General features: G+C 44.6%; 1 protein-coding gene across 1 annotated transcript in view; it reads left to right on the forward strand.

Annotated features, from left to right (window-relative positions):
- Positions 1-25,612, forward strand: part of LOC123750614 (putative neural-cadherin 2) — an 80,289-nt gene that overhangs the window by 6,767 nt on the left and 47,910 nt on the right. The window contains exons 3-5 of the mRNA XM_069339581.1: positions 18,311-18,799; positions 20,029-20,307; positions 24,940-25,040. Coding sequence (XP_069195682.1) covers positions 18,311-18,799; positions 20,029-20,307; positions 24,940-25,040 — 869 coding nt within the window. The remainder of the gene's footprint in view (positions 1-18,310; positions 18,800-20,028; positions 20,308-24,939; positions 25,041-25,612) is intronic.

Below are 25,612 nucleotides of genomic sequence, written 5' to 3' on the forward strand. Positions count from 1 at the left end.
AACTTCAGCTACTGGAGCAGGGTAGTCTGTGCATTAAGCATTTGGCACTGAGTTTTCCTATTTAACAGGGCTCGATGAAAGAGCACTGGGGGTCCCCCACTATCTCATTGCCCGGGAGAGGATTGGAGTTCTGGTTGGTTAAATACCCCTGAATTCCTACCTCTCTTTATGGCTTTGAAGTATGGTGTAGTGGATACAGTGTTCAACTGAAACCTTGTTGGCCAGTGTTCGAGTCCCCTGGTGGGTTGAGTGTCTAAAAAGTTATAAACTTCAGCTACTGGAACAGGGTAGTCTGTGCATTAAGCATTTGGCACTGAGTTTTCCTATTTAACAGGGCTCGATGAAAGAGCACTGGGGGCCCCACACTATCTCATTGCCTGGGAGAGGATTGGAGTTCTGGTTGGTTAAATACCCCAGAATTCCTACCTCTTTTTATAGCTTTGAAGTATGGTGTAGTGGATACAGTGTGCAACTGCCACCTTGTTGGCCAGTTTTTGAGTCCCCTGGTGGGTTGAGTGTCTAAAAAGTTATAAACTTCAGCTACTGGAGCAGGGTAGTCTGTGCATTAAGCATTTGGCACTGAGTTTTCCTATTTAACAGGGCTCGATGAAAGAGCACTGGGGGTCACTCACTATCTCATTGCCCGGGAGAGGATTGGATTTCTGCTTGGTTAAATACCCCTGAATTCCTACCTCTCTTTATGGCTTTGAAGTATGGTGTAGTGGATACAGTGTTCAACTGCCACCTTGTTGGCCAGTGTTCGAGTCCCCTGGTGGGTTGAGTGTCTAAAAAGTTATAAACTTCAGCTACTGGAGCAGGGTAATCTGTGCATTAAGCATTTGGCACTGAGTTTTCCCATATAACAGGGCTCGATGAAAGAACACCGGGGGCCCCACACTATCTCATTGCCTGGGAGAGGATTGGAGTTCTGGTTGGTTAAATACCCCAGAATTCCTACCTCTCTTTATGGCTTTGAAGTATGGTGTAGTGGATACAGTGTGCAACTGCCACCTTGTTGGCCAGTGTTCGAGTTCCCTGGTGGGTTGAGTGTCTAAAAAGTTATAAACTTCAGCTACTGGAGCAGGGTAGTCTGTGCATTAAGCATTTGGCACTGAGTTTTCCTATTTAACAGGGCTCGATGAAAGAGCACTGGGGGTCCCCCACTATCTCATTGCCCGGGAGAGGATTGGAGTTCTGGTTGGTTAAATACCCCAGAATTCCTACCTCTCTTTATGGCTTTGAAGTATGGTGTAGTGGATACAGTGTTCAACTGCCACCTTGTTGGCCAGTGTTCGAGTCCCCTGGTGGGTTGAGTGTCTAAAAAGTTATAAACTTCAGCTACTGGAGCAGGGTAATCTGTGCATTAAGCATTTGGCACTGAGTTTTATCATATAACAGGGCTCGATGAAAGAACACCGGGGGCCCCACACTATCTCATTGCCTGGGAGAGGATTGGAGTTCTGGTTGGTTAAATACCCCAGAATTCCTACCTCTCTTTATGGCTTTGAAGTATGGTGTAGTGGATACAGCATGCAACTGCCACCTTGTTGGCCAGTGTTCGAGTCCCCTGGTGGGTTGAGTGTCTAAAAAGTTATAAACTTCAGCTACTGGAACAGGGTAGTCTGTGCATTAAGCATTTGGCACTGAGTTTTCCTATTTAACAGGGCTCGATGAAAGAGCACTGGGGGTCCCTCACTATCTCATTGCCTGGGAGAGGATTGGAGTTCTGGTTGGTTAAATACCCCAGAATTCCTACCTCTCTTTATGGCTTTGAAGTATGGTGTAGTGGATACAGTGTGCAACTGCCACCTTGTTGGCCAGTGTTCGAGTTCCCTGGTGGGTTGAGTGTCTAAAAAGTTATAAACTTCAGCTACTGGAGCAGGGTAGTCTGTGCATTAAGCATTTGGCACTGAGTTTTCCTATTTAACAGGGCTCGATGAAAGAGCACTGGGGGTCCCCCACTATCTCATTGCCCGGGAGAGGATTGGAGTTCTGGTTGGTTAAATACCCCTGAATTCCTACCTCTCTTTATGGCTTTGAAGTATGGTGTAGTGGATACAGTGTTCAACTGAAACCTTGTTGGCCAGTGTTCGAGTCCCCTGGTGGGTTGAGTGTCTAAAAAGTTATAAACTTCAGCTACTGGAACAGGGTAGTCTGTGCATTAAGCATTTGGCACTGAGTTTTCCTATTTAACAGGGCTCGATGAAAGAGCACTGGGGGCCCCACACTATCTCATTGCCTGGGAGAGGATTGGAGTTCTGGTTGGTTAAATACCCCAGAATTCCTACCTCTTTTTATAGCTTTGAAGTATGGTGTAGTGGATACAGTGTGCAACTGCCACCTTGTTGGCCAGTTTTTGAGTCCCCTGGTGGGTTGAGTGTCTAAAAAGTTATAAACTTCAGCTACTGGAGCAGGGTAGTCTGTGCATTAAGCATTTGGCACTGAGTTTTCCTATTTAACAGGGCTCGATGAAAGAGCACTGGGGGTCACTCACTATCTCATTGCCCGGGAGAGGATTGGATTTCTGCTTGGTTAAATACCCCTGAATTCCTACCTCTCTTTATGGCTTTGAAGTATGGTGTAGTGGATACAGTGTTCAACTGCCACCTTGTTGGCCAGTGTTCGAGTCCCCTGGTGGGTTGAGTGTCTAAAAAGTTATAAACTTCAGCTACTGGAGCAGGGTAATCTGTGCATTAAGCATTTGGCACTGAGTTTTCCCATATAACAGGGCTCGATGAAAGAACACCGGGGGCCCCACACTATCTCATTGCCTGGGAGAGGATTGGAGTTCTGGTTGGTTAAATACCCCAGAATTCCTACCTCTCTTTATGGCTTTGAAGTATGGTGTAGTGGATACAGTGTGCAACTGCCACCTTGTTGGCCAGTGTTCGAGTTCCCTGGTGGGTTGAGTGTCTAAAAAGTTATAAACTTCAGCTACTGGAGCAGGGTAGTCTGTGCATTAAGCATTTGGCACTGAGTTTTCCTATTTAACAGGGCTCGATGAAAGAGCACTGGGGGTCCCCCACTATCTCATTGCCCGGGAGAGGATTGGAGTTCTGGTTGGTTAAATACCCCTGAATTCCTACCTCTCTTTATGGCTTTGAAGTATGGTGTAGTGGATACAGTGTTCAACTGAAACCTTGTTGGCCAGTGTTCGAGTCCCCTGGTGGGTTGAGTGTCTAAAAAGTTATAAACTTCAGCTACTGGAACAGGGTAGTCTGTGCATTAAGCATTTGGCACTGAGTTTTCCTATTTAACAGGGCTCGATGAAAGAGCACTGGGGGCCCCACACTATCTCATTGCCTGGGAGAGGATTGGAGTTCTGGTTGGTTAAATACCCCAGAATTCCTACCTCTTTTTATAGCTTTGAAGTATGGTGTAGTGGATACAGTGTGCAACTGCCACCTTGTTGGCCAGTTTTTGAGTCCCCTGGTGGGTTGAGTGTCTAAAAAGTTATAAACTTCAGCTACTGGAACAGGGTAGTCTGTGCATTAAGCATTTGGCACTGAGTTTTCCTATTTAACAGGGCTCGATGAAAGAGCACTGGGGGTCCCTCACTATCTCATTGCCCGGGAGAGGATTGGATTTCTGCTTGGTTAAATACCCCTGAATTCCTACCTCTCTTTATGGCTTTGAAGTATGGTGTAGTGGATACAGTGTTCAACTGCCACCTTGTTGGCCAGTGTTCGAGTCCCCTGGTGGGTTGAGTGTCTAAAAAGTTATAAACTTCAGCTACTGGAGCAGGGTAATCTGTGCATTAAGCATTTGGCACTGAGTTTTCCCATATAACAGGGCTCGATGAAAGAACACCAGGGGCCCCACACTATCTCATTGCCTGGGAGAGGATTGGAGTTCTGGTTGGTTAAATACCCCAGAATTCCTACCTCTCTTTATGGCTTTGAAGTATGGTGTAGTGGATACAGTGTGCAACTGCCACCTTTTTGGCCAGTGTTCGAGTTCCCTGGTGGGTTGAGTGTCTAAAAAGTTATAAACTTCAGCTACTGGAGCAGGGTAGTCTGTGCATTAAGCATTTGGCACTGAGTTTTCCTATTTAACAGGGCTCGATGAAAGAGCACTGGGGGCCCCACACTATCTCATTGCCTGGGAGAGGATTGGAGTTCTGGTTGGTTAAATACCCCAGAATTCCTACCTCTTTTTATAGCTTTGAAGTATGGTGTAGTGGATACAGTGTGCAACTGCCACCTTGTTGGCCAGTTTTTGAGTCCCCTGGTGGGTTGAGTGTCTAAAAAGTTATAAACTTCAGCTACTGGAACAGGATAGTCTGTGCATTAAGCATTTGGCACTGAGTTTTCGCATATAACAGGGCTCGATGAAAGAGCACCGGGGGTCCCACACTATCTCATTGCCTGGGAGAGGATTGGAGTTCTGGTTGGTTAAATACCCCAGAATTCCTACCTCTCTTTATGGCTTTGAAGTATGGTGTAGTGGATAAAGTGTGCAACTGCCACCTTGTTGGCCAGTGTTCGATTCCCCTGGTGGGTTGAGTGTCTAAAAAGTTATAAACTTCAGCTACTGGAAGAGGGTAGTCTGTGCATTAAGCATTTGGCACTGAGTTTTCCCATATAACAGGGCTCGATGAAAGAGCACCAGGGGTCCCTCACTATCTCATTGCCCGGGAGAGGATTGGAGTTCTGGTTGGTTAAATACCCCTGAATTCCTACCTCTCTTTATGGCTTTGAAGTATGGTGTAGTGGATACAGCGTGCAACTGCCACCTTGTTGGCCAATGTTCGAATCCCCTGGTGGGTTTAGTGTCTAAAAAGTTATAAACTTCAGCTACTGGAACAGGGTAGTCTGTGCATTAAGCATTTGGCACTGAGTTTTCCCATATAACAGGGCTCGATGAAAGAGCACCGGGGGTCCCACACTATCTCATTGCCTGGGAGAGGATTGGAGTTCTGGTTGGTTAAATACCCTAGAATTCCAACCTCTCTTTATGGCTTTGAAGGTGTAGTGGATACAGCGTGCAACTGCCACCTTGTTGGCCAGTGTTCGATTCCCCTGGTGGGTTATATATATATATATATATATATATATATATATATATATATATATATATATATATATATATATATATATATATATATATATATATATGTATATATATATATATATATATATATATATATATATATATATATATATATATATATATATATATATATATATATATATATATATATATATATATGTATATATATATATATATATATATATATATATATATATATATATATATATATATATATATATATGTCGTACCTAGTAGCCAGAACGCACTTCCCAGCCTACTAGGCAAGGCCCGATTTGCCTAATAAGCCAAGTTTTCATGAATTAATTGTTTTTCGACTACCTAACCTAACCTAACCTAACTTTTTCTGCTACCTAACCTAACCTAACCTATAAAAATAGGCTAGGTTAGGTTAGGGAGGGTTGGTTAGGTTCGGTCATATATATACATTAATTTTAACTCCAATAAAAAAAAATTGACCTCATACATAATGAAAAGGGTAGCTTTATCATTTCATAAGAAAAAAATTAGAGGAAATATATTAATTCATGAAAACTTGCCTTATTAGGCAAATCAGGCCTTGCATAGTAAGCTGACAAGTGCGTTCTGGCTACTAGGTACGACATATATATATATATATATATATATATATATATATATATATATATATATATATATATATATATATATATATATACATGCCTATATGCCTATACTTGCATAAACCACAAGTGAAGATTAACAATCTTTGGACAACACCCACCAGTGGGACTCGAACCCAGAAAGCACAACTACCTTCCAGTAGCTTCCATAACTAGTATGCTTTAACCCACTACACCATCAGACCCTACAAAAGAAGTAGAGACTTCGAGATATATATACATCTCAAATATCTCCACTTCCCGAAGGCACCAGATGAGAGGTGGGGTTAGTCTGCATTTTTCGTCACGCCACTGTCAATGTGAGAGAACTCGTGTCCAGTTTATAAGCCTATACTTGCATAAAACACAAGTGAAGATTAACAATCTTTGGACAACACCCACCAGTGGGACTCGAACCCAGAAAGCACAACTACCTTCCAGTAGCTGCCATAACTAGTATGCTTTAACCCACTACACCATCAGACCCTACAAAAGAAGTAGAGACTTCGAGATATATATACATCTCAAATACCTCCACTTCCCGAGGGCACCAGATGAGTGTGGGGTTAGTCTGCATTTTTAGTCAAGCCACTGTCAATGTGAGAGAACTCGTGTCCAGCTTATAAGCCTATACTTGCATAAACCACAAGTGAAGATTAACAATCTTTGGACAACACCCACCAGTGGGACTTGAACCCAGAAAGCACAACTACCTTCCAGTAGCTGCCATAACTAGTATGCTTTAACCCACTACACCATCAGACCCTACAAAAGAAGTAGAGACTTCGCGATATATATACATTTCAAATATCTCCACTTCCCGAGGGCACCAGATGAGTGTGGGGTTAGTCTGCATTTTTCATCAAGCCACTGTCAATGTGAGAGAACTCGTGTCCAGCTTATAAGCCTATACTTGCATAAACCACAAGTGAAGATTAACAATCTTTGGACAACACCCACCAGTGGGACTCGAACCCAGAAAGCACAACTACCTTCCAGTAGCTGCCATAACTAGTATGCTTTAACCCACTACACCATCAGACCCTACAAAAGAAGTAGAGACTTCGAGATATATATACATCTCAAATATCTCCACTTCCCGAGGGCACCAGATGAGTGTGGGGTTAGTCTGCATTTTTCGTCAAGCCACTGTCAATGTGAGAGAACTCGTGTCCAGCTTATAAGCCTATACTTGCATAAACCACAAGTGAAGATTAACAATCTTTGGACAACACCCACCAGTGGGACTCGAACCCAGAAAGCACAACTACCTTCCAGTAGCTGCCATAACTAGTATGCTTTAACCGACTACACCATCAGACCCTACAAAAGAAGTAGAGACTTCGAGATATATATACATCTCAAATATCTCCACTTCCCGAGGGCACCAGATGAGTGTGGGGTTAGTCTGCATTTTTCGTCAAGCCACTGTCAATGTGAGACAACTCGTGTCCAACTTATAAGCCTATACTTGCATAAACCACAAGTGAAGATTAACAATCTTTGGACAACACCCACCAGTGGGACTCGAACCCAGAAAGCACAACTACCTTCCAGTAGCTGCCATAACTACTATGCTTTAACCCACTACACCATCAGACCCTACAAAAGAAGTAGAGACTTCGAGATATATATACATCTCAAATATCTCCACTTCCTGAGGGCACCAGATGAGTGTGGGGTTAGTCTGCATTTTTCGTCAAGCCACTGTCAATGTGAGAGAACTCGTGTCCAGCTTATAAGCCTATACTTGCATAAACCACAAGTGACGATTAACAATCTTTGGACAACACCCACCAGTGGGACTTGAACCCAGAAAGCACAACTACCTTCCAGTAGCTGCCATAACTAGTATGCTTTAACCCACTACACCATCAGACCCTACAAAAGAAGTAGAGACTTCGAGATATATATACATCTCAAATATCTCCACTTCCCGAGGGCACCAGATGAGTGTGGGGTTAGTCTGCATTTTTCGTCAAGCCACTGTCAATGTGAGAGAACTCATGTCCAGCATATAAGCCTATACTTGCATAAACCACAAGTGAAGATTAACAATCTTTGGACAACACCCACCAGTGGGACTCGAACCCAGAAAGCACAACTACCTTCCAGTAGCTGCCATAACTAGTATGCTTTAACCCACTACACCATCAGACCCTACAAAAGAAGTTGAGATTTCGAGATATATATACATCTCAAATATCTCCACTTCCCGAGGGCACCAGATGAGTGTGGGGTTAGTCTGCATTTTTTGTCAAGCCACTGTCAATGTGAGAGAACTTGTGTCCAGCTTATAAGCCTATACTTGCATTAACCACAAGTGAAGATTAACAATCTTTGGACAACACCCACCAGTGGGACTCGAACCCAGAAAGCACAACTACCTTCCAGTAGCTGCCATAACTAGTATGCTTTAACCCACTACACCATCTGACCCTACAAAAGAAGTAGAGACTTCGAGATATATATACATCTCAAATATCTCCACTTCCCGATGGCACCAGATGAGTGTGGGGTTAGTCTGCATTTTTCGTCAAGCCACTGTCAATGTGAGAGAACTCGTGTCCAGCTTATAAGCCTATACTTGCATAAACCACAAGTGAAGATTAACAATCTTTGGACAACACCCACCAGTGGGACTCGAACCCAGAAAGCACAACTACCTTCCAGTAGCTGCCATAACTAGTATGCTTTAACGCACTACACCATCAGACCCTACAAAAGAAGTAGAGACTTCGAGATATATATACATCTCAAATATCTCCACTTCCCGAGGGCACCAGATGAGTGTGGGGTTAGTCTGCATTTTTCATCAAGCCACTGTCAATGTGAGAGAACTCGTGTCCAGCTTATAAGCCTATACTTGCATAAACCACAAGTGAAGATTAACAATTTTTGGACAACACCCACCAGTGGGACTCGAACCCAGAAAGCACAACTACCTTCCAGTAGCTGCCATAACTAGTATGCTTTAACACACTACACCATCAGACCCTACAAAAGAAGTAGAGACTTCGAGATATATATACATCTCAAATATCTCCACTTCCCGAGGGCACCAGATGAGTGTGGGGTTAGTCTGCATTTTTCATCAAGCCACTGTCAATGTGAGAGAACTCGTGTCCAGCTTATAAGCCTATACTTGCATAAACCACAAGTGAAGATTAACAATTTTTGGACAACACCCACCAGTGGGACTCGAACCCAGAAAGCACAACTACCTTCCAGTAGCTGCCATAACTAGTATGCTTTAACCCACTACACCATCAGACCCTACAAAAGAAGTAGAGACTTCGAGATATAAGTCTCGTGGAGAAGTGGAGATATTTGAGATGTATATATATCTCGAAGTCTCTACTTCTTCAACCCCACTCCTTCAACTGGGCAGGAAGACAGGAGTCTCACACTCCCACAATAAATAAAATATTTTACCTAATATAACAATAATTACATAATTGTTAATATATATATATATATATATATATATATATATATATATATATATGTATATATATATATATATATATATATATATATATATATATATATATATATATATATATATATATATATATATATATATATATTGGACAACACCCACCAGTGGGACTCGAACCCAGAACCATCACCATCAGAACTTGGCAAGGTCGCCAAGTTCTCTGTCACGTGGGGGTGGGCGGTACGGGGCTCTGCTAACACTTAACTGCTAGGGGCTCAAAAGGCCCAAATACTCAGCCCCTCCGACTCCCGGGATTCACCGGAGTCTCCTTGGTCACACAAGATAGGACCAACAATGCCCACCTCCGCAGGTCTTTGCTTCCACCACAAAAGGGGGTGCCACTGATTCACCCTGGAAGCCCTTCAGTCAAACACGGGGAAACTGCTGTTAACAGTTCCGGCCTAGACCCGTGGGGGAGTGAAGGAAGACTCAGGCTTACCTTATAACCATAACCTCCCTGAGTCTTGCCTGCCAGACAAAAAAAAGGTTGCAGGAACTCCTTTCCCGCCTGTCTTCTCTATCTTCCTCTTAGCAAGGTCGCCAGCTGGGTTATTATATCTGCACCCCAGCAATGCAGTTCAGTGGGTGTATTATATATTGTTTGTAGCCAGAAATGTATGCTCATAGAGAAATATCATAAATGGAGGCACACTCAAACACAGTAATAAAATGTGTGGATTTACTGATGCAAATTACATGAACACACACACACAATCACAAGTAATACATGAATATGGAATATGGATAATGAGTCTGGAGATCGTCAGCCTCTTCTTCCACGACCTCCAACACTCCTTCAACTGGGCAGGAAGACAGGAGTCTCACACTCTCACAGGAGGGCTCTTCACCATGTCGGCACCTTTTCTTCACTGTCCTGCCATCCATACACACTGTCCTCTCTGACAGTCCTGGACACAAGCTGCTTTGCAGCCTATTCTACTATTAAAGTAATAAAGTCTTGCTGCCACATACACAAGTAAATATTGTGGCCTAACTAGCCTACTCATACAAGGGGTAATGGGAGGGAAAATGATCTACCTTACATTCCTGGCTCACGACGCCTGTCCCTCGATGGTGTGAGGTTCCCACGCTTCCTTGGGTCGATCCTTGACGATCCAGGACGTTCCACAGGTCCTCAGGTGTCGTGAAGCCTTCGCGTCGTCGCCGTTCCAATCCCTGAGATTCAGCTGCCCCAATCCTGGTTCATCGATGGGCGCTGAGCTAATCACTATTTTTCCCCACACTCGCCTCTCCCATAGGGCGTTGCTCCGTGTCCTAGGCACGGTGTCGTCCTTCCAAGATTCTCAGTGGATGTGACCCCAGTCACAGCTAGGCCTGCCCGCCCACCTTCCAGACCTCAACGTCCAACCAGCGGCGCCGCCCAGCGTCGTCGCCGACTATTTTCCAAGTTTGGCACTTCTCTGCTCACTGAACTTGGTTCCTCTTTTGCTTCCCAGAAGCGCAGGGTCTCCAATAACTATGATGGGCTGCGATGGCCAGCTCAATCCACTGAACAAGGCTTGCAGAGCCTCCAATCCTTGAGAGCAGACCGAGGCGCGTCCTGTCGCTTCCAAGGTCAGAGCCACTCTGACGTTGGCGCCGCCCGGGGCACTCGGTGACGTCATTTCGGGCCCTGATTGGTCGCCCGCGACCTACGTCGGCCAATCCGCGATCGGCAATGTCCCTTCCAAAAGGTCATATCTGCCGTAGGGGATACTGTTTCATTTTATAACAGGGCGCCAATTTTCCTTTATTTACAACTTATAATATAACTTCTTTCCCTTAACTGGCAGCCGGTCTGGTCGCCACATATATCATTAGACTCCCTGAACCTCAGAGAATCAGTGGGGAGTGCTGATATGACTCTTTAAGCCGGCAAACGAAAGAAATAGGAGAGGGCACCGTAACATACCCCTCCCCTTAAAATAAGAGTCATATCGGTTAGTAAATCCGGGAGAGGGCATCTGCCACCACATTCTCCCTTCCTTCAATGTGCCTGATTTCTAGCCAGTACTCTTGGAACAGTAGGGCCCATCTTGTCAGCCTTTGGTTCGTGTTCTTCATCCTATGCACGAACGTCAAGGGGTTATGATCGGTGAACACTTGCACCGGTCTAGTACCTCCACCCACATAGATGTCAAAATGTTTCAGAGCCAGGATCAGGGCCAAGGCTTCCTTTTCCACTGTACTATAAGCCCTCTGGTACTTTTCGAATTTCTTCGAGTAGAATGCCACCGGACGGTGGACTCCGTCCTTCTCTTGAGCTAACATGGCTCCAATTCCCACGTCGCTAGCGTCGACGTATAAGATAAAGTCTGACTCAAAGTCAGGCGAAATCAGCACTGGCGCTTCAGTCAACAACTTCTTAGTCTTCTCGAAGGACTCCTGGCATGCTTCCCCCCACTTCCATCTAACGTTCTTAGATAGCAATTCAGTCAGAGGGTGTGCCACTGTCGAGAAGTTATTGCAAAATCCTCTATAGTATCCAACCATCCCTAAATATCGTAACAATTCCTTTCTCGTTCTGGGATTTGGATATTCTTTGATTGCCATCACTTTCTGGTCTACTGGAGTCACTTCCCCTTGACCCACGACGAAACCTAAGTATTCTAATCGGGCCTTTCCGAATTCGCTTATGGCCAGATTAACGGTCAGGTTCGCTTCTTCCAACCGTTGGAATAACTCCGTCAGTCGATTCATGTGTTGTTTCCAGCTATCGGCGTACACCACTATATCATCTATATACACGGCGCAGCCTTCCATCCCTCTTAGCACTTCGTTCATCATCCTCTGAAAACAACTTCCGCTGTTCTTCATACCAAAGGGAAGCACTTTGTACTGGTACAATCCGTCTGGAGTAGCAAACGCTGAGATCTTTCTCGCACTCGGAGACAAAGGGATTTGATAATACCCTTTCAGCAGGTCGACCTTGGTGACGAACCTTGCATTTCCTACTTGGTCGACGCAATCACTTATTCGGGGCATCGGGTGAGAATCTGACACGGTTATGGCATTCACTTTACGATAGTCAGTGCAAAAACGATATGATCCGTCACTCTTCTTGACCAGCACTCAGGGCGAGCTCCACTCACCGTTGCTGGGCTCAGCGAGATCATTCGCTAGCAGATATTCCACCTCCTGTCGCATGGTCTTCCTCTTCTCGGGACTCACCCGATAAGCACTCTGCTTGATTGGCTTTCCTCCGCACACGTCCACCTCGTGCACCACACTCTTGTGCCGTCGGGGCACATCCGTGAAAAGCGACTTGTTCCTTCTTATCAGGGTCACTAGTTCTCTCCTTTTCTCTTTATCCAGATGACGCAGCCTGTCTTCTAGGTGTGTCAAACTCTCTGTATTCGACAGGCGCGTACCATCAGCACGGGCCCACTTTCTCTCCTCCGCTGGCAACACCTGGTCCATCTCCATACACAGAACTAATTTCCCTTCTCGCGACTGTGTTGCTCCCTTCACTCCTGCACTCTCTTGTTCCTCTGGGAAGTATGGCTTTAAACGATTGATATGACACACCTGTGTCTTGTTAGGGCGATTCGGCTTGCTGATCTCATAACTTACAGGACCCACACGCCGAACAACCGAGTATGGACCACCAAAGCGTGATTCCGTCACTCTACCCCTCCCAGGTAGCAACATCATCACTCTGGCTCCTGCCTCGAACTCCCTTGGGACAGCCTTCTTGTCGTACCAGATCGACATCTTCTCTTGCGCTGTCTTCAAGTGATCAGCAGCCAGCTCCTTCGCCGTTTTCAATCGTTCATGGAGTCTTCGCACATACTCTTCCACTGTCACTAATGTCTTCTCCGCCGTCATCCGCTCCTTCAGCATCAACAACGGGCTCCTTACTTCGTGCCCAAACACTAGCTGGAATGGAGAGAATCCCAGAGACTCAACTATAGCATCTCGGATCGCGAACAGGGCTGGACAGACAGACTCATCCCATTCCGCTCCATGTTCAGCACAATACACTCTTAAGATGGTCTTCAGAGTTGAATGGAACCTCTCAATCGCTCCCTGCGATTGAGGTCTATAAGGAGACGATCGTAGTTGGGCTATTCCCCAGCTCGCAATAGCCTGCCTAAACCACCTCGACTGGAAAACACTTCCACAGTCGGACTGGATCTCCTTGGGCACACCTACCCAAGCTAAGAACCGCTGAAGGTGTCCCATGACGCATTTCGATGTCACCTTCCGCACTGTGATCGCCTCTGGAAATCTCGTCGAAGCACACATGATAGTCAATAAGTAATTGTTCCCCTTTCTTGTCTTAGGTAGTGGTCCCACGACGTCGATTATTAGGCGCTCAAACGCCTGGCCAAATGCTGGAACTGGAACCAAAGGTGCTTTCGGGATGGCAGGGACGTTCTTCCCCGCTCTCTGGCACGGGAAACACGTCTTGCAAATTCTTCTTACATCCGCGTCCATGCCCGGCCAATAAAAATGTTCCCGAAGCCTGCCTAAGGTCTTGGTTACTCCCAAGTGACCCGCGGGATCCACTGTGTGTGCAAGCTTTAGCACCGCGCATCTGTACTGAGCTGGCACCACCACCTGATGCCTCACTCTCAGCATATCATCGCCCGCTTTGGCCCTAACCGGCCTCCACTGCCTCATTAGCACTCCCTTCTCCACGAAGAAATGAGTCGGTGACTTGGGTCCAGCGAGACCTCCTTCCGCATCCCGTACCAACTCAGGAAACTCTTCCTTTTGCAGCTCACCTAGACGGGTGCGGCCAATTCCTAGAGGACTGGTGAGAGTAACTTGGACACTCGTATCCGGCGCTTCCTCACCTGTCGCTTGTCCTCTGGCCTCCTCTCGGAACAAATGATCGAGCCCCAGGTACCCCAGCATGTTCTCTTCGGCGTGACTGGATCCGCTCACATCACCTTCATTGACGTCTCGTCCTGACGTCACTGCGCATACCGGAAATGCCACTCTCGCAATTTCCATTTCGCCACTACTGGCGCCCGTCTTGCTGCTCTGTCGATAGGACTCTACACACTCCTCACCCTTAATCAAATTCGGGAGAACACATCCCCCACAGGAATCATTTCCTAGGATCACCTGAGCGTCCATCCTCGGCAGCAAAGCACAGACCCCTGCCAAGAGAGTCTGACAACCATAGTCTGAATTAAGAGTCACCCTATGGAGGGGCATCCGCACCTGTCCCCCCAACGTCCTTATCAGGGCCTCCCCTGTACTGGAACTTCTATAGTCCTCGGGGAAGAGGGATTCACTAACAAGGGTGAAGTCGGACCCAGTGTCCCTCAGCATCCTCGCTGGCACAGGATCAGCTCCCCTTATCTTCACCGTCCCCTCACACACAAAGGGGTGGATCCTCTTCTCCCTCATCACCGGCATATCACCAATAATCGTTGGCTTCTCCGCTTTCCATCCTAGCGAAAGCCACGTTTCCACCGTGCCTGGGGCGACCGCACTCCCTTGCAAGGTGTCCTCGTCCCCCACAGTTGTAACACCGACCGCCTCTCCTAGGCGATCCTCTACCAGTCCTCCTGGTAGCACCAATGGTAGAGGTTCCCTGAGTCCACCTAGGGCTCTCTGTCGTCGGTTCCCGGGCAGCAGCACTCGCTCCCGAGCTACGTCCACTGCTCACAGGTTGTGGCTTCCTCCCCGCGTCCCTTGAGCTCTTGAACTGGGTTACTTCATTGGGTACACTACTTTTGGGAGAGTCCCCATCCATCCTCGCTCCTCCTGAACTCCTAAGGTTCCCTCCCGACTTGGGGTAAGGCGAGTGTCTGGGCGGCCCCTCCCTCCTGATATGTAGTGCCTCCTCCAGCATGTCGGCTCGATCCGTTGCAGCCTTCAGGTCCTTAATACCTGCTTCTCTCAACCTTACTCGCAACTCAGGATGGAGCACTGACATAAACTTCTCCATCACTATCAGTCGTTTGATATCATCCACCGACTCCGCTTCCTCCGCCTTCAACCATCGTAGGAATTTCCGTTCCATATCCCTGGCGGTCTCGGCGTAAGTCTTTCCCGACGCTCTTGTACACTCTCTGAACCGCTTCCGGTACATCTCCGGAGTCAGCCGGAATGAGTGGAGAACCGCATTCTTAATCGCGTCATAACTAGTACACTCCTCTAGGTCCAGCATGTTATAGGCTTCCCGGGCCTCACCAGTCAACCTGCCCTGGACCAGAGCAGCCCAATCATCTTCCGGCCACTCCTTCAGAGTTGCTATCCGTTCAAAGTGTTCGAAGAACGCCTCAGCTTCTTGTGGTTCGAACGTAGGTAAGTCACGTTCCCTTACCTTGAGGTCATCCCGCCGTGCAGGTAGTGAGGGCAGACCACGTTCAACGCGACGCAATTCGACTTCTTTCTTTGCCCTTATCTCCTCCAGTCGCAGTTGTCTCTCTCCTTCTTCCCGCTGCAGCCGAGCTTCTCGCTCCTCTCGCTGCAGCTCAGCCACACGTTCCTCTCGCTGCAGCTCAGCCGCACGTTCCTCTCGCTGCATTTGCGCTTCTCTCTCCTCTCGTCGCAGCTGGGCTTCCAGTTGCATCTTCATTATTTCCAGTTGCAGGCTCCTCTTACTACAGCTGGACCTTCCACTGCTCCCATGTTCACTGTGAATTCTCTCCACACAGGTAGGCGCTTGGGGAGGCCCTAGTCGGGACGGTTCACCTTGCGACGGCTCTCCTCGGGACGGCTCCTCTTGAGATGGATCCTCTCCCGTCGCTTCCTCTCAAGCTGTGAGCTGTGCCATGATCTCTATCCTTCGCTCCGCTACCTTAGTCGTCCTCAACCTGATCCCAAAGTGGTTTGCCACTTGTTGGAGCTGGGCCTTGGTACACTCTTCCAAAATTCTCTCGTCCCTTGTGTCAATAAATTTCTTTACTTTGTCTTCCTCCATCTCTATATCATCAAGCATACACGACAGCACAGACAAGTTAGTAGGCACTAATTTCACCGTTTCAGTCCCTTAGCTGGTTGAGTAACAGTGCCACCGAATTCACTGGCCACACTGTATTAGTACCCTGGCAACACTTGTCTTGAAATTTGGTCCACACTGTAGCTTGATCCACGCTTCCTGGCGAGGTTCCCAGTTCTTGGCTACTGGGGTTCGAATCCTGGCAAGGTCGCCAGTTCTCTGTCACGTGGGGGTGGGCGGTCCGGGGCTCTGCTAACACTTAACTGCTAGGGGCTCAAAAGGCCCAAATACTCAGCCCCTCCGACTCCCGGGATTCACCGGAGTCTCCTTGGTCACACAAGATAGGACCAACAATGCCCACCTCCGCAGGTCTTTGCTTCCACCACAAAAGGGGGTGCCACTGATTCACCCTGGAAGCCCTTCAGTCAAACACGGGGAAACTGCTGTTAACAGTTCCGGCCTAGACCCGTGGGGGAGTGAAGGAAGACTCAGGCTTACCTTATAACCATAACCTCCCTGAGTCTTGCCTGCCAGACAAAAAAAAGGTTGCAGGAACTCCTTTCCCGCCTGTCTTCTCTATCTTCCTCTTAGCAAGGTCGCCAGCTGGGTTATTATATCTGCACCCCAGCAATGCAGTTCAGTGGGTGTATTATATATTGTTTGTAGCCAGAAATGTATGCTCATAGAGAAATATCATAAATGGAGGCACACTCAAACACAGTAATAAAATGTGTGGATTTACTGATGCAAATTACATGAACACACACACACACACAATCACAAGTAATACATGAATATGGAATATGGATAATGAGTCTGGAGATCGTCAGCCTCTTCTTCCACGACCTCCAACACTCCTTCAACTGGGCAGGAAGACAGGAGTCTCACACTCTCACAGGAGGGCCTCTTCACCACGTCGGCACCTCTTCTTCACTGTCCTGCCATCCATACACACTGTCCTCTCTGACAGTCCTGGACACAAGCTGCTTTGCAGCCTATTCTACTATTAAAGTAATAAAGTCTTGCTGCCACATACACAAGTAAATATTGTGGCCTAACTAGCCTACTCATACAAGGGGTAATGGGAGGGAAAATGATCTACCTTACATTCCTGGCTCACGACGCCTGTCCCTCGATGGTGTGAGGTTCCCACGCTTCCTTGGGTCGATCCTTGACGATCCAGGACGTTCCACAGGTCCTCAGGTGTCGTGAAGCCTTCGCGTCGTCGCCGTTCCAATCCCTGAGATTCAGCTGCCCCAATCCTGGTTCATCGATGGGCGCTGAGCTAATCACTATTTTTCCCCACACTCGCCTCTCCCACAGGGCGTTGCTCCGTGTCCTAGGCACGGTGTCGTCCTTCCAAGATTCTCAGTGGATGTGACCCCAGTCACAGCTAGGCCTGCCCGCCCACCTTCCAGACCTCAACGTCCAACCAGCGGCGCCGCCGACTATTTTCCAAGTTTGGCACTTCTCTGCTCACTGAACTTGGTTCCTCTTTTGCTTCCCAGAAGCGCAGGGTCTCCAATAACTATGATGGGCTGCGATGGCCAGCTCAATCCACTGAACAAGGCTTGCAGAGCCTCCAATCCTTGAGAGCAGACCGAGGCGCGTCCTGTCGCTTCCAAGGTCAGAGCCACTCTGACGTTGGCGCCGCCCGAGGCACTCGGTGACGTCATGGTGGGCCCTGATTGGTCGCCCGCGACCTACGTCGGCCAATCCGCGATCGGCAATGTCCCTTCCAAAAGGTCATATCTGCCGTAGGGGATACTGTTTCATTTTATAACAGGGCGCCAATTTTCCTTTATTTACAACTTACAATATAACTTCTTTCCCTTAACTGGCAGCCGGTCTGGTCGCCACATATATCATTAGACTCCCTGAACCTCAGAGAATCAGTAGGGAGAGCTGATATGACTCTTTAAGCCGGCAAACGAAAGAAATAGGAGAGGGCACCGTAACATTATTCATGTTTGTTTATTGAGACAACCCAACACACAAATCACTGCACATGAGCTTGACAAGGTCAGTTTTATCTGCCAGCTGCTCAGACTACACTGGTTGAAGGCCCTTAAACATTCATAACTTGGCCGAGACTCCCAATAACACGGATTTGTGTCCTAGTTTGGGGAAGTTTGGCCAACAAAAATTTAAAGAGACAATTGGTAAGATTACACAGAGGTCCAGGTTAACCGAGTCCGGATTAGCGAGCTCCTTATTCTGTTGTTGTATTAGAATTTCACAATTTGGAATATTTATCTGCAGAACATTGTGAGGTTATTTCCTGGGTTCTGTTTGGACGATACGTTCCTCAGATGCATCTGTCCTCACGGCACCTGGGGTTCTCGCTGTAAAGTGATCATTAGGCACTTCGAGGACGACGGTGGAGGGTCAGACTTGGGAAGTAGTGAAGATGAGGTCGTTACAGTGGGTGGGTGGGCGTGGGTGCCGCCAATCCCGCCTTGTGCCGAAGTCCACTTGAGTCTGGAGGTGCTGACCAGATCCATGGCGGCCACGCTGCTGTACTCAGGGCCGGACCAGGGGGCACCAATCCCAGGGACCGAAGAGAACACCACTAGGGACCTGTTGCTGCTGGAGCTGCGTCAGGGCCGTCCGTCTCTCCTGCTGGACCTGGGAGACGGCCCTGTTACCCTCGACCTCAACGCCTCCTACTCCCTGGCAGACAACACCTGGCACAGGATCGACCTTATATGGAAAGACGAGGTGAGGATGTAGAGACTTTGGACTATGGGTATTGGTTTTGAAATCCAAATGATTGTTGTGACCAATATCGTTGCGACTTCCATTGTAGTGGTAAATATTATCATTATTTCATATCATTCATTCATTATCATAACAAATCTCATGTTGTTAATCGCCGGACTAGTCTCGACAGGTCACAATTACTGCCTGTTATAGTCGATTAAACTATAATAAATGTCATTTAACACTTCACTGTGAACCATACCTAATTTTCTTTGACACTTGCTGTAGGTACTGTTATCACCATAGAAGATAAATCCCTTTTGAAAACTGTGGTTGAAATTCGGCCTTCGTCAGGCCCATGTAATATATTTAATCTACATTCAAAAGAAAGGGCCACCGAATGAATATATTTTTATATTTGATAAAAGTCGTTTTTCGATACACAGTTTAACATTTTCGAATGCATACTTCGATTACATTGCAGCTTGGACAGCTAATACATGGGCAACCCAGCATTTTTTGCAATGTATAATATTATGGCAGGTAATTGGATCAGGGCATCAACGTGCCGATGCAAATAATGTTAAAAATAGGTGATACCCAGATTCAAATGTGTGGGACAGTCCACTAATGAATATTGAAAAGTACTAGATATTTTTTGGAGATAGAGTGAGTTTTACTCTTCGTGGTTCAGGAGAGTATGATCGTTATATATTTTTTCAGGCTTCTATGATAGGTATTCAATGTTTAATTTGGTATGATATATATAATTCAGGGTAGTATGCAATATTAAAATTTTTCAGGTGAGAATGTCATCTCTCACAATACTTATAGGAGTATGAAAGTTTTTTTTTGTTCAGCAGAGAGTTAGTCATCTATTGTTGAACAAAGTACGATTATAATTCAGTGTTCGGGAGACAGCTACTCGTCAGTTGATAATTACTAATAGTTCAAAAATGTGTAAAATACTCACCCAACACCATTTACATCAAAACACTAATCGAGGGTTATTCTCCTTTCCCAATTTCTGCTCTCCCGCCTCCTCATCCTCCCCATTCACGCTTCCTTCTCTTCTCTTAATTCTTTTCTTCACCCACTCTTATCTTCCGATCCCTCATCCAATTTTCCTTCTCTCATTAACCTGTCTACTACTCTTCTTTGCTTGTTCGTCCCTTCTTCTCCTTCTCCATCCTCTTTCATTTCTCCATCTTCTTCCTCTCTCCTCGCTCGTTCTCTCCCACTCTCAGTTGGTGGAAATGATTGTGGACTTGTGCACGGGCAACGGACCAGACGACGTATCACCGCCGCCACCCTCCACCCTCGCCCACAACCACTCCAAGACGAACACCCATCCCGACGCCCACACTTGTAGAGGGGCGGCCAGACTGCCTCGTGCCGCCCGCGTCCTCAACACAAGTGGACCGCTACAAGTGGGTGGACTGTCACACCCTCTACCAGCAAACACTTTACAAGAGGGTTTCCCACCTTTCTATGGCTGTCTCCGGAACCTCAGAGTCAACGGCCAGGTGAGAGACACTGTAGTAGCAATAAAAAAAAAAAAAAAAAAAAAATAATGTATATATATATATATATATATATATATATATATATATATATATATATATATATATATATATATATATATATATATATATATATATTTAATGCACAGACTACCCTATTCCAGTAGCTGAAGTTTATAACTTGCTGTATCCACTACACTATACTTCAAAGCCATAAAGAGAGGTAGGAATTCTGGGGTATTTAACCAACCAGAACTCCAATCCTCACCCAGGCAATGAGATAGTGTGGGACCTCGGATGCTCTTTCATCGGTTCCTGTTATATGGGAAAACTCAGTGCCAAATACTTAATGCTCAGACTACCCTATTCCAGTAGCTATTCCCTTCCCTTATTCCTATAAGTTATAAACTTCAGCTACTGGAATAGGGTAGTCTGTGCATTAAGCATTTGGCACTGAGTTTTCCCATATAACAGGAACCGATGAAAGAGCATCCGAGGTCCCACACTATCTCATTGCCTGGGAGAGGATTGGAGTTCTGGTTGGTTAAATACCCCAGAATTCCTACCTCTCTTTATGGCTTTGAAGTATAGTGTAGTGGATACAGCATGGAACTGCCACCTTGTTGGCCAGTGTTCGAGTCCCCTGGTGGGTTGAGTGTCTAAAAAGTTATATATATATATATATATATATATATATATATATATATATATATATATATATATATATATATATATATATATATATATATATATATATATAAGGCACAACTCTCCTAAACACGAGAGTCAAGTATACAACTTTAGAACACTTTCCCACCAGGAGACTCGAACCCTAGCCAGCACAGAAGCCTTCCAGCAACTGGCATAACAGGTACGCCTTAACCCTCTCCACCACCTGCTCAGACCCTTAAAAGAGATGGTAATTTCGGAGTATTTAAATACCACAAAGATCACCACCTCCCAAGAGCACTAGAGCAAGTGAGGGGTCATTTAGACGTTTAGGAGAGTTGTGCCTTAAGCATAGACACTGTGTCTTCCCATATTAACAGGGACTTGATGAAATTAACGTCTAAATGACCCCTCACTTGCTCTAGTGCTCTTGGGAGGTGGTGATCTTTGTGGTATTTAAATACTCCGAAATTACCATCTCTTTTAAGGGTCTGAGCAGGTGGTGGAGAGGGTTAAGGCGTACCTGTTATGCCAGTTGCTGGAAGGCTTCTGTGCTGGCTAGGGTTCGAGTCTCCTGGTGGGAAAGTGTTCTAAAGTTGTATATATATATATATATATATATATATATATATATATATATATATATATATATATATATATATATATATATATATATATATATATATATATATATTTATGATCGATGTTCCCTTCGGGAATATTAATTTTAAGATGAATAGGAAAACCAGGGATATACTGAACATCTTGTTTCAGATTCTTTACTTTAAAATGCATAACGTTTCGAATACTTCTCGTATTCATCATCAGATCTAAAAGAAAAAACAGAAATCACAATCAAATAACTAGTAAACAAAGAACTCATACTGAATATAATTGCCTATCAAAGAAAGGAAAATGCTTACAAAACAAAACACTTAAGCGCACTTAAAGTGATCAATACAAATTAAACTTATTAACTGTCACATATATAAAAGCTAATTTAATAATCCATTAGACTACAAGACGAAATTTATAACTACTAAAACAAACCATTCTAATAAACTTACGTGAAGTGATCAGCAGTGAAACTTGATACCTAACACATAGATACTAAACACTATAACAAATATTCATATAATGACTACAAATCTACAAAAAATGTATATAAAATGCAAACAGAATAAACGACAATTATAATGTACTAACCAAAATTTTATAAAAACTCAAATATTAAATAAAATTAAATACCAAAAAATGTATTATATATCCTAAATAAAAGATTATAATAATGTACAATGTCAAGACTTGAAATAAGTAAGAAAGGGCAAAGGCATGATAAACTAAACAAAATTATAATAAAATTAACTACCAGAATGAACTATAAATTAATTTACAGGGCCTACTGTGCACTATACAGTGTACAATTGAACAGCTGAAAGGTTGCTATTTAACAGATGCCGCAGCTCCTTTATATATAAGGATTTCATCATTACTCTCAAATCTGACTGGCCATGCATACAAGTGTCCAGAATTTTAAAATCAGATTCCAGCAGAGAATGATTAAACTCATAACAATGGTTTCTAATCTCCGAAAATGCTGCTTTAGACAATAGTAATCCAGTCCTAAAAGATAATCCCCGGTGCTCAAGTATCCTAATCTTAAAGTTCCGAATGGAACTCCCGATATATCCAGCATTACAGCTGGAACAATTATACATATATACGATATTTGAGCACAAGGGGGTAGACACTTTATCTTTAAATTTAAAATAAGAGCCTATGGTATTTGTGTTGACAAAAATAAATCTAAAGTCTACTTGAGGATAACAATGCTGCAACAGTCTCCTCAAACGACTCCTTACAGAAAAACTAATAGTGCCATATATATATATATATATATATATATATATATATATATATATATATATATATATATATATATATATATATATATATATATATATATATATATATATGCAATAACTTGCCTAAAACACACAATTGAAGTTTTACAACACTTTCCCATCAGGAGACTTGAACCCTAGCCAGCACAGAAGCCTCACAGCAACTGGCATAGCAGGTACGCCTTTAACCCACTGCACCAAACTCAGACCCTTAAAAGAAATTGTAATTTTGCGGTATTTAAACCCCCCAAAGATCACCACCTCCCAAGGGCAACTAGAGCTAGTAAGAGGTCACTCACATTCTTTCATCAAGTCCCTGTTAATATGGGAGAACACTGTGTCTGTGCTTAATGCACTAACTTGCCTAAAACACACAAGTGAAGTTTTACAATTAAATAAAAAAGTCTAACAGATAGAACTCCCAAAAACTTTGTTTTAATATATTCATATTATATAAAATGTTTCTGATTATAATTCCGTTTTTATAATTTGATATATTTTAAGAGGTTACTTCTTGTAATCAAAACTTGCTTTTCGATTTAATTAATTTCGGCTCGTTATTAATTCATCTTTACTTCAATTTTTTTAAATATGTCCTTTTTTTCTTTGTTTTGCTCATCTCGGCTTCCGTTTTCCATTTACGTCCCTTCGTTCTATTCCTTACATTGTAATTGATGTTGTCTCGAATTTGGTGATTATGGTTACTCTGTGATTTGTCAAGTGTTGTGATGTTCAGTTTTTTAGTCTGTTCTTTTTTTGTTTATCCTTTTCATTTCTTGAAGACTTCTAGTGGAGTAACAAACTTTATTCTTTTTTGTGTGTGTTAATGTATGAGATCTGTATACTCTCGCTGCTATGTGTGTTCATTACCTAAGTGTAGTTACAGGATGAGAGCTACGCTCGTGGTGTCCCATCTTCAAAGTACTGTCATATAACACTTTGAAACTTCTGACGGTTTTGACCTCTGCAACTTTCACACTTAACTTATTCCAACCGTCTACCTCTCTGTTTACAAAATATAACTTTCTAATATTTTTGGCCCCTTTGTTTCCTTAGCTTGAATCTGTCACCTCTTGTTCTTGAAGTTGCTGGTTTCAGGAATTCCTCTTTGTCAATTTGGTGTTTGTGTGAATGAAAGTTCAATTGCATTCATATATTTAGCACTAGATGGAGTATCGGGCAATGACAGAGTCTCTCCCTCCTCGCCAAATCTTCAGCCTCTTCCGTCTGTCTCTTTCTTCCCCATCCCTCCTCTGCCTCCTCCCAGTCTCCCTCTCTACTCTCCTTTACCCATTCCCTTCTACTTTTTCCTTGTCTTTCATATCTTCCCTTAATGCCTCCCGGCTCTCTTACCCAAAGCCTCCCTCATCTCATATTTACCCTATCTTCCCCCCTAACCACTTATCTCCCTCTTTACTATCTTCTTCCTTATCCCTGTCAACTGTCTCCTACCTATTCCCCCTTTCTTCCTTTTCCCATTTTACCCCTTCCCCACTTCATGTCTCTCTCTCTCTCTGGGAACATGGAATAAATTCACCCAGCACAAAATATAAGCACATCGTTTTGTTTATTTTGATAGAACCTTGTCACAACGTTCTGGTTATGTTGGAGAACTATGTAGAAACCCAAAACCCCTATTTATATAATAAAATAAAATGTTTATTTAGGTAAGGTACATACATACAATAAATTTTTACAAAGATTGGTTGACTTATAGGTAGAGCTAGTACATACAATGCCTAAAGCCACTATTACGCAAAGCGTTTCGGGCATGATTTGACTCCATACGAGTCGCTGGGAGTTGCAGGGAACCGATCATATTAAAGGGGGACCTTGGGGCCAACCTCTACCAGCCCATGATAGTCGTGCACCTACCATCAATGTGTATTCAGAAGAGATGGCTGAGGTTAGCACCAGACATCTGCCGTGGAACATCACACATACATTCTCTTTTAGAGATATATTATATCAAATGATTTTAAGTAAGGAGGGAGTTGGGCTGGAGCCTGGCCGTATGGGTGGAGAACTCTCGTCTACAAACTGGTGTGTGTTGTTCCAGCAGCTGGTGGACCTGGGCGGCGGCGTCCTCGGCCAGGGCAGTTACCCCGGGTGTCCAGCCACAGACTGCCTCTCCAGTGGCCTCTACTGCGGCCTCCACAGCAGGTCAGTCCTCTATGTGTACATATCAAAGAGAGAGAGGGAGGAAATGGTAAGCTATAATATATGCTAGCACCTATAAACTTTTCCTTGTCTCCCTGCTCCTCTATTTATTTTTAAACTTGAACTAGGGTTCATAACGGCTGTAAAATGACTTACCCAGTGAAACTGCAAGCAAAAGCCTGCTCCTAGAGACTCATTTATTTAATGAGTGTACTCTGAACAATGATAAGGATATCTCTCTCTCTCTATCTATCTCTCCTACGTAAACAATTATTACAGATAAATTTCATGATATTAAGAGTAATAACAAAATAATGATAATAATAATAATAATAATGCAAAAATTATTTTAAGCCAAGCGGGATTTACCCACCGACCTATTAGACACCAGCCGTGCGCCATACCCCTATGCCAAGACGTGCTAAAAGCTATTCAGCCTGGGACCCTACTGAGTCCATCATGAATTCTGGAGACACCGATCTGGTGCCCAAGCAGTTCTCATGAATAGTCCGCATGAGCTCTGGCGTGGGTAATGGCTTACTGAGCTAACACTACACGCAATTTTGCACACTAGA

This window comes from Procambarus clarkii, chromosome 42, assembly GCF_040958095.1.
Source record: "Procambarus clarkii isolate CNS0578487 chromosome 42, FALCON_Pclarkii_2.0, whole genome shotgun sequence".
Lineage (NCBI taxonomy): Eukaryota > Metazoa > Arthropoda > Malacostraca > Decapoda > Cambaridae > Procambarus > Procambarus clarkii.